The sequence below is a fragment of the Diplotaxodon limnothrissa genome, linkage group LG7, assembly GCF_057381915.1.
Source record: "Diplotaxodon limnothrissa isolate DT_005_m linkage group LG7, D_limnothrissa_male_GT1.1, whole genome shotgun sequence".
In the NCBI taxonomy this organism is placed as follows: Eukaryota; Metazoa; Chordata; class Actinopteri; order Cichliformes; family Cichlidae; genus Diplotaxodon; species Diplotaxodon limnothrissa.
Genome location: NC_140602.1, coordinates 36172776 through 36194944, shown reverse-complemented (window position 1 = coordinate 36194944; position 22169 = coordinate 36172776). Strand labels below are relative to the sequence as shown.

The 22169-nt window shown below is 41.1% G+C and overlaps 1 protein-coding gene across 3 annotated transcripts in view; it reads right to left on the bottom strand.

The window, feature by feature from the left end:
- whrna (whirlin a) overlaps positions 1-21887 on the bottom strand; it is a 212152-nt gene extending 190265 nt beyond the window's left edge. For all 3 annotated transcript variants that reach the window (XM_085359646.1, XM_085359647.1, XM_085359648.1), the window contains exon 1: positions 21144-21887. In XM_085359646.1, coding sequence (XP_085215772.1) covers positions 21144-21887 — 744 coding nt within the window. The remainder of the gene's footprint in view (positions 1-21143) is intronic.
- Positions 21888-22169: the final 282 nt, after the last annotated feature.

The window sequence follows — 22169 nt, the reverse complement described above, 5'->3', positions numbered from 1 at the left end:
CGGTGGAAACACTAATCAAAAGAAGTCATACGTGGATATTGTTTAAAAACAGCAGCAACAGAAAGTGGAATCACATCTAATCAAAAAGCAGAACAAACAGCCTGTTAAGGACTTACTTGTTTTTCTCTACATACTCTGACACCCATAAGACAACTTCTGTTCTTTATAGAAGACAGTCGCACAAATAGACACTGCATCTGCCTCCATCTCACTCTGTCCCACAAGTCTCTGCATATTCTCCTTCACTGCATCTGTGAATCTTCTTTTCTTTTCGTCCTGCCTGACACCTCCATATTCAGCATCCTCTGTCCAGTATACCCACTCTGCACATGTCCAAACCAGCTCAGCTTTGCTTTGCCTCCAAACGGTTCAATCTGAGCCATATCGCTGATATACTCATTTCTAATCTTGTCCATTGTGGTTACTCACAATAATAATCTTAGCATCCTCAACTCTGCCACCTCCAGCTCAGCCTCTGTTTTTGACATCATAGCAGGTCTCCATAACATCTTGTAAACCATCCCTTTCACTCCTGCTGCTATCCTTTTGTCTTGTGCACTGTCTGTTTCTTTGGATGGTTTGCCTCACATATTTAAGCCCATCCATCCTCACTACCTTAAATCTTTATCTTTGCACCTGTGTCCCTCTCTTTCAAATGCATGTATTTTGTCTAATTTCTAGCAACTTTCATTGCTTTTCTCTCCTATGCTTACCTCCGCTTGCGCCCTGCAGATCACAATTTCATCTACGAATATCATAATCCACAAAGACTCCTGCCTGATCTCATCGGTCAGCCTGCCCTGCAAACAAGAAGCCCAACTCTCTGGGCCCCTCTGAAAAGAAAACAAGCCTAATTCTTTCAAAACTAGACAAGAGTCCAAAGCAAAACCAATTTAGACAAGTTTCTTTAAGATGTTTAGGTTTAAGATTTTTTTTTTAGCAGAAACTGAAATTTAAGCTCCTCTCAGTGAAATGCATTTTGCATCAGTCACAGTTAAAATCTCTCAAATACTTTATGTAGACAGGCTTAGATCCTTAAGCAAAGAACTATATATCTTCTAATACATCTCATCTTCATTGCTGATGACTCAACCAAGAGCTTTATCACTCACTCTCTCACACACACACACACACACACACACACACACACACACACACACACACACACACACACACACACACACACACACACACACACACACACACACACACACACACACACACACACACGGCTCAGTTGCCAATCACCTTAACAAATAATAAAAATAATAAAATTTGCAACACACCACAACAGAGCTTGAGCTGAATCTCATCGTGTCCTTTACACCTATTTCCAGAATTTCAACTCCTATTTTTTTCTTTGCCTCTTTTGTAAGAGTGGTGGACAGAAGATGGTTTGGAGTATGCAGGACTCTGAGTGTGTGTAGGAGATGGGAGAGAAAGCAATAGATGACCAGCAGGGCTCCTCTGTGGTTATCACAAACATAAAAGAAACATCTGGGCCACTTAACCAACTCCATGCTCGCTCTCACTGTGTGTGTCTTGAAGGAAATAATGTAACATGACAAACACACAAAAGAGGATTTAGGTTTATGCTGGTGGTCTCGCTTTGAATATGTGAGTGATTAACCCTAGGTAAAAAAAAATAAAAAAAAGTCGATCAGAAAGCCCATGTGGCTTATACAACCCAGCCGCTCTCCTTTGAAGACTCCCAGTGTTTTTACTCCACCCCAGTCCTGATAATTCACACATCAGAGGACTCCACAACCTCCCAGGAAGTCCTTTTCTCAGGAAGAGATTATTTAAATCGTCTCTCTTGTGCTTACGTAACTCTATTAAATTCTTCTTCGTCCTCCTCCAGTAGAGCAATCACTGAATGGCTGCTTGCATCAGGCAGTGCCGGAAAATTTGCCAGTGTGTGTTTGTGTGTGAGTGAGAGCAAGAGAGAGAGCGAGAGAGTGTCCACTACAGAACTTACAAACCACAGAGGAAACCAGCGCTCAATTGCAACAACAGAAAAAGCAGCTCCTAACATTGACTGAGGCAACAATAATATGTAACCGTGCTGAGAGCATACTAAATTCACCGGTGCTATATTTCTCTTTATATCGTTGTTACATGATCACCAGAGTTACCCACACCATCTTACTCCAGCTGAGTAGGAATGGGAACAGAAAAGCTCCATCAGGTATCCATGGTCAGGTATCCAAGTCATTCTATGGGCCAATCCATTCTCTCGGCTGTGTTGTTGTGGAGCTACTGTGCAACACACCAGCAGTTCTGCACTAACATACTGTTAGCAGGAAGCTAACAGAAAACGTTCAGACAGATTTTTGTTACAAAGGGAAGAGCATTGCTTCTGCAAAGAGTTCACCTGGTCCTTTTATATAATGGCGGAGAATTTTTTTGGTAGTGGTAGTGGTGGTGTTTTGCACAACATATTAAATGTACTTATCAATGTTTGTTTTTTGTTTTTTTTATTTAAAATTGGTATTTAATGGGAAATTATTATACTGGCATATTATATTGCATTGGCAGATACACAAAACCAGGGTATCTGTATCATACTGGAACTGGGAAAAGTTGGATTGGCGCATCCCTATGTGACCTCACAATGTTATCAGTTCTAAATATCAATAAGAAATCTAAAATAAAATAAAAAGAAAATGTAAACAATGGCATAAAAACAGCCAAGTCCAGACACTTGAGGTTTGGATAGTAATAAGGTGTTTATTTTATTGGACTAAAGACAAAATTACATCAATGCATATCTGCAGTCGTAGCATCACTCGGACTAATTACATGAATCAGGACAAAAGACTATTTTAAATGACAAAAACAAGGAAAGAACTTCAACCAACCATAGTGTGTGTAGTCATTACAATCAGTGGAGTGGGTGAGTGCATGAGTGGAAAAGTGGTGTAGAGAATGTTATTTGGTGCAAAATCCAAACCAAATTCCAAGTAAGGTGTCTCATGCAGGAGAGCCAGGCAACAGAGCTCTGAGGGCCTTTACAGAACACTGGCACACTGTGCCCAGGTGTTGCCAGCGCCACTGATGAAAGCGAGCAATCACCCATGAAATACAAAAGCCATCTGTTAAAAACACTCTTCTATCCAAATGTAATGTGGATACAAGAAATTAAAGCCTGCAATAAAATATCAATCATATAGCACTTTTGTCTACGCCTAAGTGCTTTCACACACACTCAGACACCGATGGATGCATTGGGGCAACTCAGAGTTCAATATTTTGCCCAAGGACAGGTCGACATGTGGACTGGAGAAAGCAGGGATTGATCCACAACTTTCAGACTGGTAGATGATCTACTCTTCCACCTGTTATCATCTTAAAAGACATCAGTAGGTCAATCTAGTTAATTACACAGTGAGCCAAAATAACCAAGGTACTAACTATAAAATCATAAGATGGCTAAGTCATTATTATATTTGATTCTATTAATCTTGTCTGCGAACAAACTCCATTCTCCAGGATGACACCGCTTGCCCCCACAGAGCAGGGTTCACCTACAGAGTTTGGAAGTGGAGAGGATGGAATTGCCTGTCTGCAGTCATGACCTCAACCCCGTTGAACACTTGTGGGACCAGGCTGGGTGTGCTGTCTGTGCCAGAGTGACCAACACAACCACACTGGTTGACACAAATGTGGCACCACTGAAGAGGAATTAAACAGGCTTCATAATGGAATAAGATTTTTTGACAAGAAGCCTCGTTACAAAGAAATTATTGACCAAACAAATTTCCTTTCTTTTTGTGCCAAGTTTACTTTTATGCCCGTCAGACTTATTTTTTTCATAGGTGCAACTAAAGATTATGCAGATTTTTGCAAATGATGCAATGTTGTCATGATGTGCTTCCATCTAGTGTTTGACCATAGGATTATTAAAGTTCTCAATAAAAATTGCAAATAAATAATAGTAACATTTGTATTATTACATGCATGTAATCTAAAATATTCTCCCACCAATTTGACTCAGCAGATTGTGCTGGTGCTATCAAATCGATGACAGTAAACTGAAGGGAAGTTAAATGAGACTGTGATGAAGAAGAGGAACCTCACTGGTTAATTTATCATAATGTATCCTAGATCAAGTACTGTAGAATTGCTGTATCATGATGTCATTGTTATCGTTGGCAACTCATGGCAATATGTCTTAGTGTGAATTACACATATTCCCATATGGAGTATTCCCACATTGCCTGTGCTGACATCGGAAAGATGATGCGTTTAAAAACTTTTAGATACGCACTGGTTTGAATCAGCTGTTGAAATGATCAAATCACAGATAATAGATAAAATAAAAGCAGACAATTACAATAAACTGATTTAAAAGTCAGCCTTATTAATGATTTAGAGGCCCTGTGGGACATACAAAAAAAAGGGGGAAATGCAAGCAAATTTATTTCCTTTAATAATGCATCTGTCACTCCAGAAAGGTCTCTGTATCTCTCTCTAATTGACTCTCTGAGCGGGATAATAATCACCTGGGCTTTTGTGTGTGCGTTGCAGCTACAGACACATCTCTCCTTTCCCTGTCCCCAGCTCCTGATAATGTGTCAGAGCAACAGACAAAAAAAAAGTAACAATAGAACCTCGCAAATCCTCATTGATATTCATGCAGAAATCCTGCAGCCTCATGACACCTACAATGGCTGACATGCAGCCTCAGAGAGAAATGCCCAACAAGCTCAATTCAATCCCACCTAAGGTTAGGGCAAGTGCACGCACGCGGCATTACCTGTAATCTACAATCTCAAATGCAAGTTACAGCCTACACTGTAACTTGCATTTGAATGAAGGAGTTCACCTTTATCTTTCATCCATGCGTTTTTCTTACTTTCTAATTTTAAATATGCATTATGTATTATATTTCATGAATTAAATCTGCTTTTAGATCAATATGTGAACAGATTATGAAATGAGATATTTCCGGAGTTTCTCAGTTACCTACGACTTCCTCTCCCTTTTCTGCATTCATAATTCCATCTATTTTCACAAAATTCCCAAGACCACTGGCAAAAATGTAGTCTCAAAACATGACGGAGCCTCAAGGCTTTTTCATGGATGTCTGTAGACACTCGCTATTGGACCTCTCTCCTGACCTCCTCCATATATATTGAAGACAATAAGAGCCAAAAATCCATCTCTCGATCAGACCTGTTGTCACTGGTTTTCAGTCCAGTTCTTTTGTAACCTGGCCTTTTCTATCCAGTTTTCTCAAAATTAGAAGTACTCACTGCGGATTATGTCAAGATATGTCAACCAGCTAGTACCTAGTGGCCAATAGGTCTTTGAGAATCACCTCATTGATGCAACAATACTACTTTATGCCTTTTAAAATGTTTTCTTTGGCAATTTTTAAAGATTCAACTAAATAAATTATGTGATTTTGCAACAGACTGCTAGTAACAGAGTGAATAATGATACAATTTAAGTTTTTGTCTTTGTTAATTTGTCAGTTGTAGACAACACTGGTTTATTTAGGTGGGTTTTTATGCTCATGGTGACTTAAAATAAGAAAAATATTGCCTCTGAAAATCATCAGGTACAAGGACCGGACTGAAAATGATTGAAAAAGCAGCCAGTGTCCAAAGAAAAACTTTGAAGCCCTTCAAATGGACTAAGGTACAACAGCTGAAGACCAATTTAAAACATTACAAGAATGTCTGGCACAACATGAAGAAATGGATGGTGATTCAAGACTTTAGCACTGTAGCTCCCAGACCAACAAAGACTGCAACACAACACACAGACACAAAAATATTCATATTCCTCCAGGCCTCGGCTTCTGTTTGAATGCATCACCAGTTTCAATAAAAAATAGAAGACTATTGTTGTCTTCACGATTGCGTTATTAGTAACAGAAGCATTTGAGTGTATAAACCCAATTCTGTGTACCATTTGTGTACAAAATGAATTCAAAAACTGCAATTTTCACATGACGAGTGACCGTGGTAGTTTCACCCAATCTCACTCAAAAAAAATCTGATTTCTGTTAAACTCAGAGCACCCTGAGGCCTAATAGAATGAGCCACTTCCTACCTGCAGACAGAAGTCTCTAGAAATGGCGGGATTCAGCTCATTGACCGGATATTAATGGCTACTTCCGGTGATTTAGCGCTGTGGACTCCAGGTGATGGATTGGGGACACCTTCACTGTGAATTGGAGCATTTGGTGGCTCCATTGTAAAGCAATTAGACCATTACAATAGAGTCACTTTGGCAGGAAGTCTGTCTATGGGACACCAGGTGGACCAACTAGAGGAGAATGAAAATGCCTTTATTAAGATGGACAGAATGGTAAATGGTAAATGGCCTGTATTTGTATAGCGCTTTACTTAGTCCCTAAGGACCCCAAAGCGCTTTACACTACATTCAGTCATTCACACACACATTCACACACTGGCGGTGGCAAGCTACATTGTAGCCACAGCCACCCTGGGGCGCACTGACAGAGGCGAAGCTGCCAGACAGTGGCGCCACCGGGCCCTCTGACCACCACCAGTAGGCAACGGGTGAAGTGTCTTGCCCAAGGACACAACGACCGAGACCAAGACGAACTGCCAACTCTTGAGCCACGATTGCCCCAAATAGTTGATACCAAAGAAGGGGAGAGAGACGAGACACTTCTAGAAAGCTGGAGGTTAAAGTTGCTGTGAGTTTTTATTTCCATGTACATGAACATGAGTGACAAAAATGCTACAATTAGGAATAACAATGTAAAAAGCTGAACAAAATATCAACAAGCACACCATAGCTTAATAGTCAACATATAATTCAGCATGGAACATTATGTCCTGCAGAAACTTGGATCACAGTATGAGTGCGTTTCCTTAATCTCCCACTCAGTCTTCACCATCGAGCCTCCTAAGCCAGTAAACATTTCAATATTCATTGGTTTAGCATGCCACAACACAAAGCCAGTCAGAACTGGTCCCCGCCCACTTAATTAAAGCAATTTATAAATATTTTACAGTATAATTATGGAGACAAATTGAACAGAGGAGCTACAATAAACCTTCAGGTATTGCATTTGCTGGAAGGGAAGGACAATGTGATTAAAACCAGCCGTGATATATCATGATATAAATGCCACAATATGGCCAGAGTTGGACGAAAATCATATAAAAAGATCAATCGGCTGTTTTTCTTTGGAGCAAACTGTGTTCCTGTGTTACATTTCATCGCAAAAAAATAGTCATTAAGTGTTCCATTCATTCATTAGCTTCTTTTCTATCAATTTTCTCTTTCTCCTTCAGCAGCCAGAGCAGCAAAGCAACACTTAATCAAGAGTTTTGTGCTTTGACTTGTGAGCAGCTGCTTACCACCAACCTGAGCTGAACAAAAATACTTTTTTCTATTCTTTTCTAGGAGGAAAAAAAATGTAGAGATTTCTGATTTGCTCAGTTGTAGCTGCCAAAGTGAACATCTGTTGGTCAGGGAAAATTAAAGAGTTTGCACTGTGATAATATTAATTCACTGCGGGTTGAGTAAATGTTTGGAGAAAACTGTGGGAACGCTTCCAGCATTCTGCGAGGCAGCCGTAGTCTGAAGACCTCCTAATCTCATTCCCGGGCATGCTGTACATTTATCAAAGCATCTAGTGTCTCCAATATTCACACAAGGTGTCCTCTGGTTTGCTTTGGGTTTAGGAAGTAGCGAGACCGGTATCTATAGCAACTCCAAGCTCATCACATAATGATGTAAGATACTTTTTTTTTTGTCACATTTGGTGTCAGTTCGCAAAATGCCATTAATGATGTGAAGGGACTTGTTTTATCCCAACCAGATACCTTTCAGTGCCTAAATCAAACCAAACCATGGCAGACTGTATAACACATGAGTGTAGCCACCATCACCTACTGGACTCTGTAATTTGAAGCCTTAATGCTAGCTTTTTGGCTGATACCACATTGGTTTTTGAATCACACCTGCTAATTAGTGCAGGCTAATAAAATGCTAGAATTTTACTCATCAAAATGCAGAAACATTTTAGATCATCACACAGTGAGCCATTTAATATTAGCCAAACGATTAAGTGAAAAAAAGAACCTCTGATTCTAACTCTCTGCCTGGGAGGGATGTGAGGTGGGCAAATGAACTGAATCATTTCTTCAACAGATTTGACTCAGCCATGAGGCAGTCTGCAACATCGGCTGCAGACTCACCCACCCCCACTGCTGCTGTTCCACCTCAGACACTTCACACCTCCTCTATTCACCCTGCTCACTCCCCCCCACCCCCAACAACAGCATCCAATACACACTCAACACAAGGCTCCAGCCTGTCTCTCTCAACCACCCAGGTTAGGAGGGAACTGAGGAGGATTAATTGCAAGAAGGCAGCGGGTCCAGATGGCATCAGCTCGAGGGTCGTCAGGTCCTGCGCGGACCAACTGTGTGGGGTGATGGAGCACCTCTTCAACCTGAGCCTGAGGTTGGGAAGAGTCCCACAGCTCTGGAAAACCTCCTGTGTTGTACCAGTGCCAAAGACTTCACGCCCCAAGGACCTCAACAGCTACAGGCCGGTGGCTCTGACATCCCACCTGATGAAGACCCTGGAGCGGTTGGTCCTGGCTCAGCTTCGGCGCCTAATAAGCTCATCACTGGACCCACTTCAGTTTGCCTACCAGCCCGGCATTGGAGCGGATGATGCCGTCATTCACCTCCTACATCGTTCCCTCGCTCACCTGGAGACCGCTGGAAGCACTGTGAGAATCATGTTCTTTGATTTCTCCAGTGCCTTCAACACCATTCTTCCCTCGGTTCTAAAGGACAAGCTGGTGAACTCTGGAGTGGACCATCACCTCACTACCTGGATCCTGGACTACCTCACCGACCGACCACAGTATGTGAGGACTCAGGGCTGTGTGTCGGACAGGGTCGTCTGCAGTACGGGGGCCCCACAGGGAACGGTTCTGGCTCCGTTCCTCTTCACCATCTACACTGCAGACTTCTCCCACAATTCCACCCAGTGCTTCCTGCAGAAGTTCTCTGATGACTCTGCAATAGTCGGCCTCATCACTGATGGGGACGACAAGGAGTACAGAGGACTGACTCAAGACTTTGTGGACTGGTGCCAGCTGAACTACCTCCAGATCAACGCCAGTAAAACCAAGGAACTGGTGGTAGACTTCCGCAGGCACAAGCATTCTCCACTGCAACCACTGAACATCCAAGGTGTGGACATTGAGGCTGTGGACAGCTACAGGTACCTTGGTGTTCATCTGAACAATAGACTGGACTGGACTCATAACTCAGACGCCCTCTACAGGAAAGGGCAGAGCAGGCTGTACCTGCTGCGGAGACTCAGGTCGTTTGGAGTGGAGGGCCCACTCCTGAAGACCTTCTATGACTCTGTTGTGGCTTCTGCTATCTTTTATGGTGTGGTCTGCTGGGGCGGCAGCATCTCTGCTGGGGACAGGAAGAGACTGAACAGGGTGATCCGAAGGGCCAGCTCTGTTCTAGGATGCCCTCTGGACCCAGTGGAGGTGGTGAGTGACAGGAGAACGGCGGCTAAGCTGTCATCCCTGATGGACAACATCTCCCACCCCATGCAGCAGACTGTGACAGCACTGAGCAGCTCCTTCAGTGGGAGACTGCGGCACCCACGGTGTGGGACGGAGAGATTTCGCAGGTCTTTCCTCCCCACTGCTGTCAGACTCCACAACAAAGACTTTAACTGATCAAGCACACACATCCATACATATGCAATAATACTAAGTGCAATAATCCTTTCTGTCATCGTTGTATTTTTACTCAGTTGTATATAGTATTTGTATTCTATTTTTATCTTATTGTATATTTATTTTATTTTATTCTACTGTATATAGTATTTTATTTTATTCTATTCTGTACAGCTGTGTACTGTATTTATTCTTATTGTATTCTAATTTTTGCCTCATAACTTTTGCACTGTCCACTTCCTGCTGTGACAAAACAAATTTCCCACGTGTGGGACTAATAAAGGTTATCTTATCTTAATCTCGCACTGAAAGCACCTTTTTACTACAAGCCGTATTCACTAAATTACACTCACACGGATACATCGGGGGCAATTCTACTTTTATTGCCCCTGACTGGAGTAGCCAGGGAATCAAACCACCGACGTTTTTATTTATTTACGATCCACAAAGCCACAGCTAATTTACATAGGAGGAAACAACCTTTTAGTTTTATTTACTTTGTGTAACAGGCTGTGAATGTGTCTTTTAATGCTGCAAAGTTTGGCATTTTAACATGGAAGCCATAGACTCCTAAAAGAACTGCAGCTTTTAGCATTTCACATTGGCTTCATTTTCAACCCCAAAGGTTTCCACTTAGCCTACCAGAAGCAAAAGTAAAAAGCAAGTAAAATATAAAAATAAATCAGTGAATGAAAACTAAGCAAAACAAAGCTCAAAACAGAAACTGAACTCTAGTCCGTCACATGTTATGTTTGATTCACTTCTGACTCCTCTGAGAAGTCCAGTGTGCTGCCTCAAATAAAAATGTGAATTAATTCTGTTATTTGCCTGATAAACAGCAACGTGATTTTTAGTTTTAAAGAAGTTTTTTGACAGATTTCTAAAATAGTTTTCATGTTTTTGTGACAGGTGGTCTGAGAACTTTAAGCACTTTGTGTATTAGCATTTTAAAAGAAGGCCATTAATCTCTCGAGGTCCAACATTGATGCCACAACCAGTGTGTGACATCATCTGACAGAACAGCAATATTTCACACCCTGGGATGAAAACAAAAAGAAAAGCAGGCATTTCTCTCAGGATAACGTCAGGTTTAGAGTGGTTTTCGTCCAAACTTGCAGACGATATGACGGAAAAGGCAAAGACCAGCATCAGGGGATCGTTGCAGGGGTACCTTTGTCCTTGAGGCAGAGAGTTCAAGCTGTCAAATGTAAGAATAATAAGGAGGAGGAGAAGCGCTGATCCTCCAAACTTAAGTCATGACTCATTTCACACTTGTACAGCCACACACACGGTCACAACTGGAAGCCAGCCAGTACAAGATGGTGGCCAAATAACTGTTGGCCAGTGGAGCAGTTAGGTGCTAAGTGTCTTGCTCAAGGGTACCCGCAAGGGCAGTTTTCAAAGAGACACCTGCTCGTTGGGTAAATCACAGTGTTCCAGCCAGCGCAACCCTTCAATCTCCTCCCTTAAATTACAGGCAGCTGCTGCCCAAATAAAATAATCCTTACAAGTATAAATCAAAATCTGTTTCTTGATTTTGTCACAGAACCATCAAATCAACACAAGTGCAGAAAACCATTTCAAAGTAAAACTTGCATTAAATATAAAAGTTTCAAGCAATCACAGGACTGTATTGCATTCACATGAAAATGATTTTTTAACTGGGGCCCCAACAGTATAACAGACTGAATCAGACACTGGCTGAAAGCTGTCAAAATGCAAAATATTTGACATTCATGTTCATTTACCGACCGTTTCCCCACAGTGTCTTTCCTACAGTCAATAAATTAATACATATTTGGTACTTACATTAAAAACATATTTATAAGTTATTAGAAACATTATATTCAAGTTAATGAGGCATTTAGCTATTGAATTATGCAATCATTTGCATAATTCCCACAAGAGAAATTTGAATACCAAGACAATCTGAGTTCAAAATTGCTTGTTTCAGGGTTGTTGGGGTTTTTTTTTTGCACATTAAAGTTTTTTTCCCCCTTTGGGAGTCAAAATGTTCTTCAAATAAAACTACATAAACAAACTCTAAAAATCTTAAGCATGAAAACAAATCAAATCAAAACTTGTAGGTTTGGTGTATGTAAGCACTACTGAAGTGAACATTTTGAGAAAAAAAAAAAATTAAGAAACCATCCTCTAAAAATACGAATTGTAAAACTTTCCTACATTTTTATTTATTTATAACATTTATTCACTGGTTAAAATACTTAATTAACAGATATCACCATGAAACTTTCACAGTTGTTTACTTATAAAACGTATGTTTTGTATTAACAGTTTGTGAAAATCACTCTATAAATATGCAAGTGATGCATTATCTCAGTTAAGGTGGACCAATTTGCCCAAATTATTTTGGCCATTTTTGTGTCATGGAAGCCGAAAATAGCCCCCAAAATCTCAAACTTCACTTGTGCATGTAGTATTTAAGGAATATAAATGGCTCATACACTGTACTCTTACTGGAAAAACTTTGAGATAAATGAAATGCAAACGTTTCTCACTTCTCCTGTCCCAGTAACTAATTCATACTGAAAAAGACTTAGCTTTACTTTCTTGCCAATGTTTTTTTTTAGTTGTCTTTGCAGCAGAGAAAAAAAAAATCAATTCTCATGAATATTGCCAGTGTTAATAACAATCTAAAAATAATAAAAGCTCTGGCTAAAGCGTTATGGGTCAAGTTTTCTTTTTAAATGATTACTTACATAACCAGAAAAATCTTTACAGCTAAAGTTCCCCTCGCTTCACCATGAAAAGTTCAGTAAGACATGAAACAGATGTGGCATTGTCTACAGGCTACTGCATTCATACAGACCATTTAATAGTGCACCTTTCATACAAATCATATCAAGTACACAGAGTTGTATATTGTAAATATGAATTACTTGTAGGAGTGTGCATTTTCACCAGTAAATGAGCCTCTTGTGAAAGAAAATGCTGTCCAACGGCCCAGCGAAGTGCTTATGTAAGGCAATAGACTTTTAAAGTCTGTAATAATGGAAACATGTATGCAGAAAAAGGCCAAAAACAACTTGTAAACTGGTTTGGTTTTAGAGTTTTGTGCATCCTGAAAGGCTCGTTAGGTATGCATGCTTTCATCATTTTCATTAATCATTTTCAGCAACATACAGCAATGAATTCTTTAACTCTGGGTCACTTAATCCTTTAGATGTTAATTATCTTGCTCATGACTATGTTAGCTGCAGTTCAGCTGGGAATAAGGAAAGAGGAGGAATTTTTCTTTCCTTAGCTGTGAGCTCAACATTTGTGGCCTCTGCTCTTTAGTAAACAGCACAAATGTGGACCTTTAGGATGCCTTAAGGCATCAAGATGCACTCTGAACTCGGCCGATGCAGTAGGCAAACGGTTAAAAAACATTTCTGACCGGCTGGTATGTTATAAACCATCCAGTGCCCTCCGGTCCTTTGAAACGGCTCTAATTTCTATCTCTATGCTCCCTCTCCAGATCTGGAACAAACCCTCAGAGAGCTGCAGCTTTTATTCAGTCAAGTCATTTCTCATTTGTAAGAATGCACTGTACTTTTGTGTAATGTTTTTGTATTATTGGTCATATTTTTTTCCTCTTTTATTAGTTCTTTAATTTGAATTGTAATTAATTCCTGTCTACACACACACACACACACACACACACACACACACACACACAGCTTTATTCAATTATTTTATTTATTGAGCTTCTTTTTTATTAAATTGTAAATGGTAAATGGCCTGTATTTATATAGCACTTTACTAGTCCCTAAGGACCCCAAAGTGCTTTACACTACATTCAGTCATTCACACACACATTCACACACTGGTGATGGCAAGCTACATTGTAGCCACAGCCACCCTGGGGCGCACTGACAGAGGCGAGGCTGCCGGACACTGGCGCCACCGGGCCCTTTGACCACCACCAGTAGGCAACGGGTGAAGTGTCTTGCCCAAGGACACAACAACCGAGACTGTCGGAGCCGGGGCTCAAACTGGCAACCCTCCGATTACAAGGCGAATTCCCAACTCTTGAGCCACGATCGCCCCTACCTTCTTTTTTATCATTTCAATCTTATTTTGACTTTTCATTGTACTTTATTTTTATTAGGCTGTTCTACTTCATTTGAGCAATTTTTAGGTTTTTAACTCATTAATTTTATTTGCTTTTACATTTTACCTTGCTTTTAGATTTTATGTACAGAACTTTGCTAATTCTCCTGTAACATCTTTCATTGACAGCTACTGCTCTTTTTTCAGTTCCCTCTATTGATAAGATACAAGATGAGTTCAGGTTCCAGTACCTTCACACCCCACCAGGGGGCCATGGCCCATTCATTAATTATCCAGTTCAATGCTGCTGGTAGGTGGGCTGCTCCCCCAGTTGTCACAGAGCCAGAGAGAGGGTACGCCCTTGAAAACTTCCCAGTCTGTTCCAGATAATAAACTTTACTTACATTCAGTTGTAGTGTTTATTACCCTAAAGGCAATTAAAAGACCTGCATGATGGATGCATTAATGACTGAACCTGAACATGTGGACTGGTTGATTCAAATCATTAAAAAAAAAAAAAAAATGTTACCACTGCCATTTTAATTTAGTCTATAATTGTATTTACTTTGTTTTCCATTTCATTTCAGGTATAGAAAAAAAATAATCATCCAACCATTCATCCACCTAACTGTTGTTAATGGCAGCCAATAAATCAATGGAGTGGCCTTTTTGGATCCTGTGTTTAAACGTGCGCACCGAATCAGATGTTCTGTGAGTCAGTGTCATTTTTTCAGATGGTGAAGAAAGCAGAGCAACTACCAGCTAAAGAATGATTTGTACTTGTTAGAAACCTAAGCAGATATACACATATTTACTAATAACAATAAACACAGCTACAAATGATCATTTCGGTCCATCTCTTTTCGATGAGCCAAAAGCTGTTTCTTAGCAAACGTGTCATGCAGTTAAAACCCATCATTAAAGATCATTCTGTGCAACTCTGTTTAATTCATTAGCAAATATGTGGAAGTCTTGATTTTCACTGAAGTAAATCTATTGCTCATTTGCTTATCCAGATTGTTGCATGTTCTTTCCTTTACTGCCATCTCAGACCCACAAATAGCATCAATAATCCTGCCACAACAACAGGCTTGGCTTTAAATAAGCCTCTGCGTCTAATTTTATCATCAGCACATTACTCATTCACACCGTCCTTTCCCTCCTGTATAGTTCTCCACAGGCTTAATCCACTACACTTTAGCAAACCCGTGTTCGGAGATGGCCTCTGAAAGCAGTAGATTGCCGTTTCCCGTTTCCCGTGTCAAGAACTTACAGCTGAATTTCTTTCCGACTCGCTCCTCTTCCTAAAAGCCTGCCTTGGCCTCAGTCTCCAGAGTCAATGCCAGGGTTGGCAACCAAGTATGCATCTACCCAGCACTAGCTTTTCATTAATCATCGTCTCTGCCGCGTGCCAGGTAGTCAGAAGATGTGACAGGATAGGGATAAGGACATCCATTTTGCTTTCCTGGCCAGAGACGTTAACAATAAGGCAGGCAAGTCTTGTCTCACCATTAGCCACAGGCTCTCTGATTTTGTTAATTTAATTGGTTTCAAGTCTGAGGAGGATTTGAGGAAGAAACAAAAGAGGAGCGGTGATGTAGCAGCACAAAGAACAAACAGAGAGCCAGCAAAGAACACAAAAGATAAGAGATGAGTTTGCTTTTCGATATGTTTACCCGTCTCCCTCAGCCTACAGTGAGCTGAAGAAATACTGTGTGCCTCTCCTGTGTTTGGAACAGTTGCTTTTTTATCACCATCCTGCAAAGGGACCAGAGAGTGAGGGGATTCAATAAGAGATGAAAACTTGGCCGCTGTCTAAATTCACTGGGTTGACACATAGTCTGCTGCCAGGGACATTGACATGCAAACACTTGGCCACAAGTTAGAGGAACGGGAGCCGAGTGGCCCGGAGCAGCTCCACAGACTGCTAATGGTCAGTGTGTCGATTAGATGGTGGGAGGCAGATAGAAATCTCGTTATACTATTAATTGATTCATAGCTTGGAGCTCAATCCAGGGTTGTGACGGAGGTTGGTCTAGCTCAGCAGTGCCAACATGCAGACGGCACCGGACTGCCTGCTGTGAAGAGTCTGCAGATGTTTAACCCACTTTGCATTTATTATGCTTCGCTCCGAATTTAATTCAGAGAGCTCAGTGCAATGGCATCTTTACCACATTAATGTGATCTTAAAGAGGATATAGTTGCAGTACAAAACTTAAAAACAAGCAATTATCAGATGTATCCCAAGTGATTACAAGTTAATGAGTTCGTATGATGTCACCAGGAGGGTTACAAATGAGGGGATTGCTCTTGGTAACTGTTCATAGAGCCAGAGGTTGCCTTTGGGATTAACATCAACATGTTTTAAAGATGTTTTTGCGGTGTGGAGGACAATCAAAGCATCTTCCGTGGAAAAACAGCTGCCTGTTCCTGCTGAAAACAGAGCTAATGAGATCGCTCAGCTCGAACCACTTAGTAAATGTGGCAGAAAACTATTTCTGGACTTGAAGATTAGAATTTAGGGCTGCAACAATTTCCACCTTAATAACATTTGGTTTGGCGTTAAAAACATAAATTAAAACTGAGAGTTGAAGTTGGATACTCGGAGCGTTCAGTTCAAGGCGACGAGACTGCTGAAATGAATTGCTGTCACAGCTGGATTCATCAAGAGCGTCCAGACAGCTGCTTATTCAGTGGTGAAATTTCATCTGTCACAAATGACAGAAGCTTAGATTCACTGAGCTTCACAGACGTGGCTGTTGGATTTTGAAAGGACTATAAACACAGAGATTCAGTCAGTTAATCATCAGAAAAGTTTATTAGATGTGCTTTGGTTTGTTGTTTAAGGAGTCTAATGAGAAAACTATTTAGAGATGCAACGATGTATCAGGCAAACATATCAGCTTTGATTGTTGTAGAAAATCCTGAGACCAGGCTTCAACTCGTACAGAAATACTAACTCAAGAGAGCCAGTTATCAAAGCAGAGACCAGAGTTCTGAGATTTATCTGGTTTTTTTAAATAAATAATATAATTTGTGTAATATAATGACATAAACTGGAGACACATGCAGCACCGCTCCAGCAGTAGATAGCATCAACAAGTTTGAACATAAAAGTCACCTGTTTCTTAGAAGAACAATATGCTTTTAAAAAAAAAAAAAAAAAAAAAAAAGAAAGAAGAAGAAACAAAGAATTTCCAAATTAAAAGTTGGATCATTTCCACTCTTACTTATATACTATACTATTTATTGTATGTCATCAAGGTGCTCTAACGATGGGAGATTTTTCAAATAAAGGCCTTAACAGTTAACTGTTAAAAAAAACAACAACAAAAACCCACCAGTGTCAGATATATCTCTGATATTCAAAATAAAAATCCCGAGTTTATAAGAATAATAAAGGAATTTAATTGACACTCACTTTTTTCAAAGATGAAACCCTCTAAATACTTATTGAAGATCAATATAATTTAACACTGAAATTTTCTAAATAAAACCCCATAGGTCATTTTAGAACATTAGCATGATGCTCAGAAATATCGCCATTTTGAGAATAAAAACCTATTTACCACCAAATTTTTAGCAGCAAGCCACAGACCAAAATCCTGTAACAACAACAGTCCCACAGCAATTTCTCCAGAAACTGCATAGCTTATTTTAATGCTGCAAGTGGATATGTGGCAACAGTCAACAAAGTTCTTGATTTGGAGAAACAACACATTCAGAAAGAAATTCTCTTTTAAAACCACCAGACAAAACTGACAAAAGCAGTCATTTTTACCTCACAGAAAACAGGACCAGCTCCTTGTTCATCCACTTTGTGTGTTTAAGTTCTGAATTAATGTATTATAACACTGAGAAGTGGTAGACAAACAACTCCTGTGTTTTAAGGGGTAAAATCACTGCTTTTATCAGTGGAGCTTGGTAGAGTGTAACTGCTTCACTTCCTCAGCAGGAAGAGCTGTCGGGCAACAGGTAAACCGGTAACAATGTTCCAAATATAGGGTGCACTTAAACTGATATTGATTTGTTATTGGTGGCCAAAAATCTGCTTTGCCACTGACTGTGCTCACAGACATAAACACAGGTCAAATGGCTTCCAGGTCATCCACAGAATCTATTTATCATACAGAAAAAGGGCCCTGCTGTGCATGATCTCTTGGGACTTCACCAAATAAGCAGAAGCCACATCTAAAAATTCCCCTCTTATTGATGACTGCCATTGGTTAGGAGGATGGCATTTTCCGATGGCAGTGTTTGATGTTTATCTTTTGTTTCCCATCAATTTTGTGCCAAATAAATGTTCAAAAACATTGTGATGGAAGGATAAAAGACTTTAAAACTGTTGATAATGAGAATGTATTTGTTTCTCTTGTTGAAAAGGAGGATAGATGACATCAAAGACAACAAAAGCAAGAACACGCGCGCGCGCGCACACACACACACACACACACACACACACACACACTTCAAGGTGCATCCCTAAAATTACAAATTAAGCTTTAGGGTGTACAAACAAGAAGTGATGCAGCACAAGATTAAAAACAATGTCGCCCAGCATCTTGACCTGAATATAAACTATATTTTACAATGTTTGGTTGCACAACATGAGTTTGTATTGATGGACTTTCAAGTGGGCCTGGAGTTTAAAAGGTTAAATTGATTACAGTTCTAAAAGCCTTTAATAAAATTTAGTCCAAACTGAGAAGGCATAAAAATAACTGAACTCAAGCATTAATGACCTCCAGGGGGACTTTATCTTAGACAAGGCTCCTCTCCTGCTGGCTGGATGCCTGCACTTTGCAGCTAATAACAGCACTAGGGCATGCAGCAGTGGTAACTAGTAGCAGTCACATGCTATCATCAATATGGAGCAGCTGAATTCTGATGACGGGAATTAAGGGATGAGAATGCTCCACTTCTTTATTTACAATAGCAATGATGAACGGCATTTTTTCCACAGATAAGAGACAACTTGAAATGATTGAGAAATAAAAAAAATTAAAAAAACTAAGACATGCCATTAGTATTCCAGCCAATGCATAAATGAGGCACAGTCACAGTCTCCTGCAGTTTTGTGAAAGACTGTAGTCAGCAGATTTAAGAGAATGTATTATTAAGACAAAAATAGGACAATGAATGCTTCACTTCAACGCACTAAAAGGTTATGAAAGTATATGTCCTATGTGTCTCCCTTATGGGCAGATCAAATGAACAAAGCTACAATAAGAAACGATACAGAATACACCAGGAATGAAGAGGCGATAACAGAGGGCCCATAAATATTATGTGTCAGGGACCTTGACCCCGTAAAGCCCAAAACTTGCCCTAAAGCAACCATGGGGAAGGAAAAGAGGCATAAAATGTTCTCATGTCTAAGCATTAGCCAAAAGCCTAAAGGTGCAGTTTTTTGGATTAAACGCAGATGGGGGATTGCCATGTGGCTGAGCCCTGAATAAAGTGAATTACAAAAACCCAGACGAGACCAGACAGAGCCTGGATGACTTTTTGAAGACCAGTGAAGGTTAGAAAGGACTCAATCTGAGCTATAATCCATGGTTGCTGGAGGGAACATAACAGTGACCTTTCAACTACAGATAACCACCATTTTAAAAAGCAGCTTACAGATACCTGGCACTTTTGGTCGCTACTTTTCTTTAGCTCGTCGACTTTAACAGAGAACTTTCTACCCTTTGAGTGCAAAAGATCCATGTGCTGAAACCATGGTTCTCAACGTGTGGCCCACGGGCCAAAGACAGCACATGGCAATGTAGAAAGAGTGAACACATTTCATTCATCCGCATTTTATGTCATAGGATACCAAGTGAACATTTCTCATTATCTTTAATTGCCATTGTAACTAACTAAATCTTGTTAACTAATACTTCCAACCTGTGTCAGAAAAATAAATCTTATGGACACTAAAAGTGTTTGACGAGCTCCCTTTTCCATGTGCCGGCTCCATAAACCGATATTCTAAACTCTGACAAGAGGTTTCTTTGAAATGAAATCTCTTTTCCATGAGACACCAGACCAACAACACATAATGATTACGACACACCAGCAAAATGCCCCAGTACTGAACTCCACAGCCTACCTGACTATTATTGCTGACCATGTCCATCCCTTTATGACCACAGTGTACCCATTTTCTGATGGCTGTTTCCATCAGGACAATGCACCATGTCACAAAGCTCAAATCAGCTCAAACTGGGAACATTACAATAACTTTACTGTACTCAAATGGCCTCCACAGTCACAGATTCCAACCCAACAGGGCACCTTTGGAAAGTGGTGGAATGGGAGATTAGCATGGAGGGTGTGCAGCTGATAAATCTGCAGCAACTGTTTAATGCTATCCATGTCAATATGGAACCACATCTCTGAGGAGGGTTCTTAGTTCTAAAGGAAAAAGAAGGTCCAATTTGGTACAAGCATACTAAAAATAGCTGGTGAGTGTATATTTACATATTCAGTGTAATTATGCATTAAGAAAGTGAGTTTCTGAATCTCTTAACAACATAAAACAATTAAAGTGAGATGCAACTTTACAACCCTGCTAAAACTGACTTGCGCTTTTGAACTGTGATTGCTTGAGCTGTGAGTACAACCTTGGTGTCAATGAGTGCAATCACAACAAAAATCCCTATGGGGGTAAGAACTGAGCCAAAGGGGAAAAGTCAGGATGAAGAGGTAAAAGAGTTAAGAGGACTCTTCAGCACCATGGACAGTTCACAAGGCTCATAAAACCAAGTCCTCAATAGAATTCCTCCTAAATCAATCTGCCCTGCACACTTATTCGCACATGCTCTTTTATCACCTCATTTACTAATAGGTGTCCTTTGCGCTCAATGTCATTAACAGTAGTGCTCGGGGATAAAGTCATCTTTATTCTAAGTTATAGCGTTAAATTAATGATCTCATTACACACACACACACACACACACACACACACACACACACACACACACACACACACACACACACACTTCTATGATTACCAGCTGCTTTGAAGGTGTCTGGTTACATACGAGCTTCCTAGAAGTAGTAGTTTAAAGCTGACACTCCAGTGTTGCTACAGCACATGCGTAGTGATATTACAAAGCTGCTTTCAGTGGACAAAATTAATTCCCCTGAACACATCGGAGCTTGTTAGTGCCAAGAGGTCAATTTCAGACACAGAGGCCAAACACGTAATTAATACGAGACGGGGGATAATCATACACGGGATAGCGAGGTCTAGAGCAGAAGTAGTTCCCAGGAGTTCGTGCCAGTTCAATGTTGCTGGGATCTAACATATATTAACAACACATCTATTGTTTATTATAAAGAGAATTTTGCTTCGGCTGTGTAAGAAAAATAAGAAAAATGCAACGCTTACCTTCACTGCTTCAGCATGGGTGACTTTATCGAAGACTTTGTCGTTGACTTTCATGATCTGGTCACCGACCCGGAGACCCTCTTTCTCCGCCAAGCTCCCGGGCTCCACCAGGGACACGTAGATCCCGACTCCGTGCTCCGAACCGCCGCGAATACTGAAGCCCAGGCCCTCGTTGCTCTTGTGCCGCTTCATGGTGACCTGGCGCAGCTCACCGGGCGGCTCGTGGATAAAGTTCCTCCCGAGAAGAGGTACCAGGGGAGCTGTCCCGTCGCTACTGGTGCTGAAGCTGTCCGGAGAGCCCCGCAGCGCCACTTGAAACTCGGGGGGGTTGTTTGGAGAGAAATGCCCCGGGGGCGTCGGGCTAGCGCTGAGGAATTCGCCCGGGGACGGCTCGGCGTGTCCGTTGCTTGCAACTAAATCCGACTTTAAGTAAAGGCCCTCCGAGGTGTACTGCTCGAAAAGGAGCTGATCGGAGCGGGGGATCACCAGCCGAAGCATGGGCAGAAGTTGCCGTTTGCTGGGAGCGTTGAGGATGACATTGAGGGTCTGCACCAGGTCGTACACGTTGCGTTTGGAGTGGTAGACATTCAGGCAGTGGATGAACTGCTCCCTTTCGAAATCGTTGAGCAGGAGATTGAGCGCGTTGTGCAGCTTCCTCACGTTAGCTGACAGCGTCCGTGCGCTGGACGCCACAGAGTTTGCCGAAGAGCTGAGCGACATGCGCTCCAGGTCGGTGCTGCTCATCCTGGCGGTGTGACCGGGACACGGCACCACACTTCTGCGGGGTTAGAGAGCGCACATAACGGGATGGACGCGCGGGATCAGACCGGCGCTTGGCATCACGACCACTGGAGCACTTGCAGCGCGGTTATACCCATGGTCTCCGGTACCGACAGATGAACCACTTCAGGCTGTTATTCTCGCAGACACGAAAGAAGTTCAGAGAATTATGCCCAACTCAATGTCAGCGTTCACCCAAATTATCTCGCTAATATTGATTAGATATCGCTAACAGTATTCCGCAAA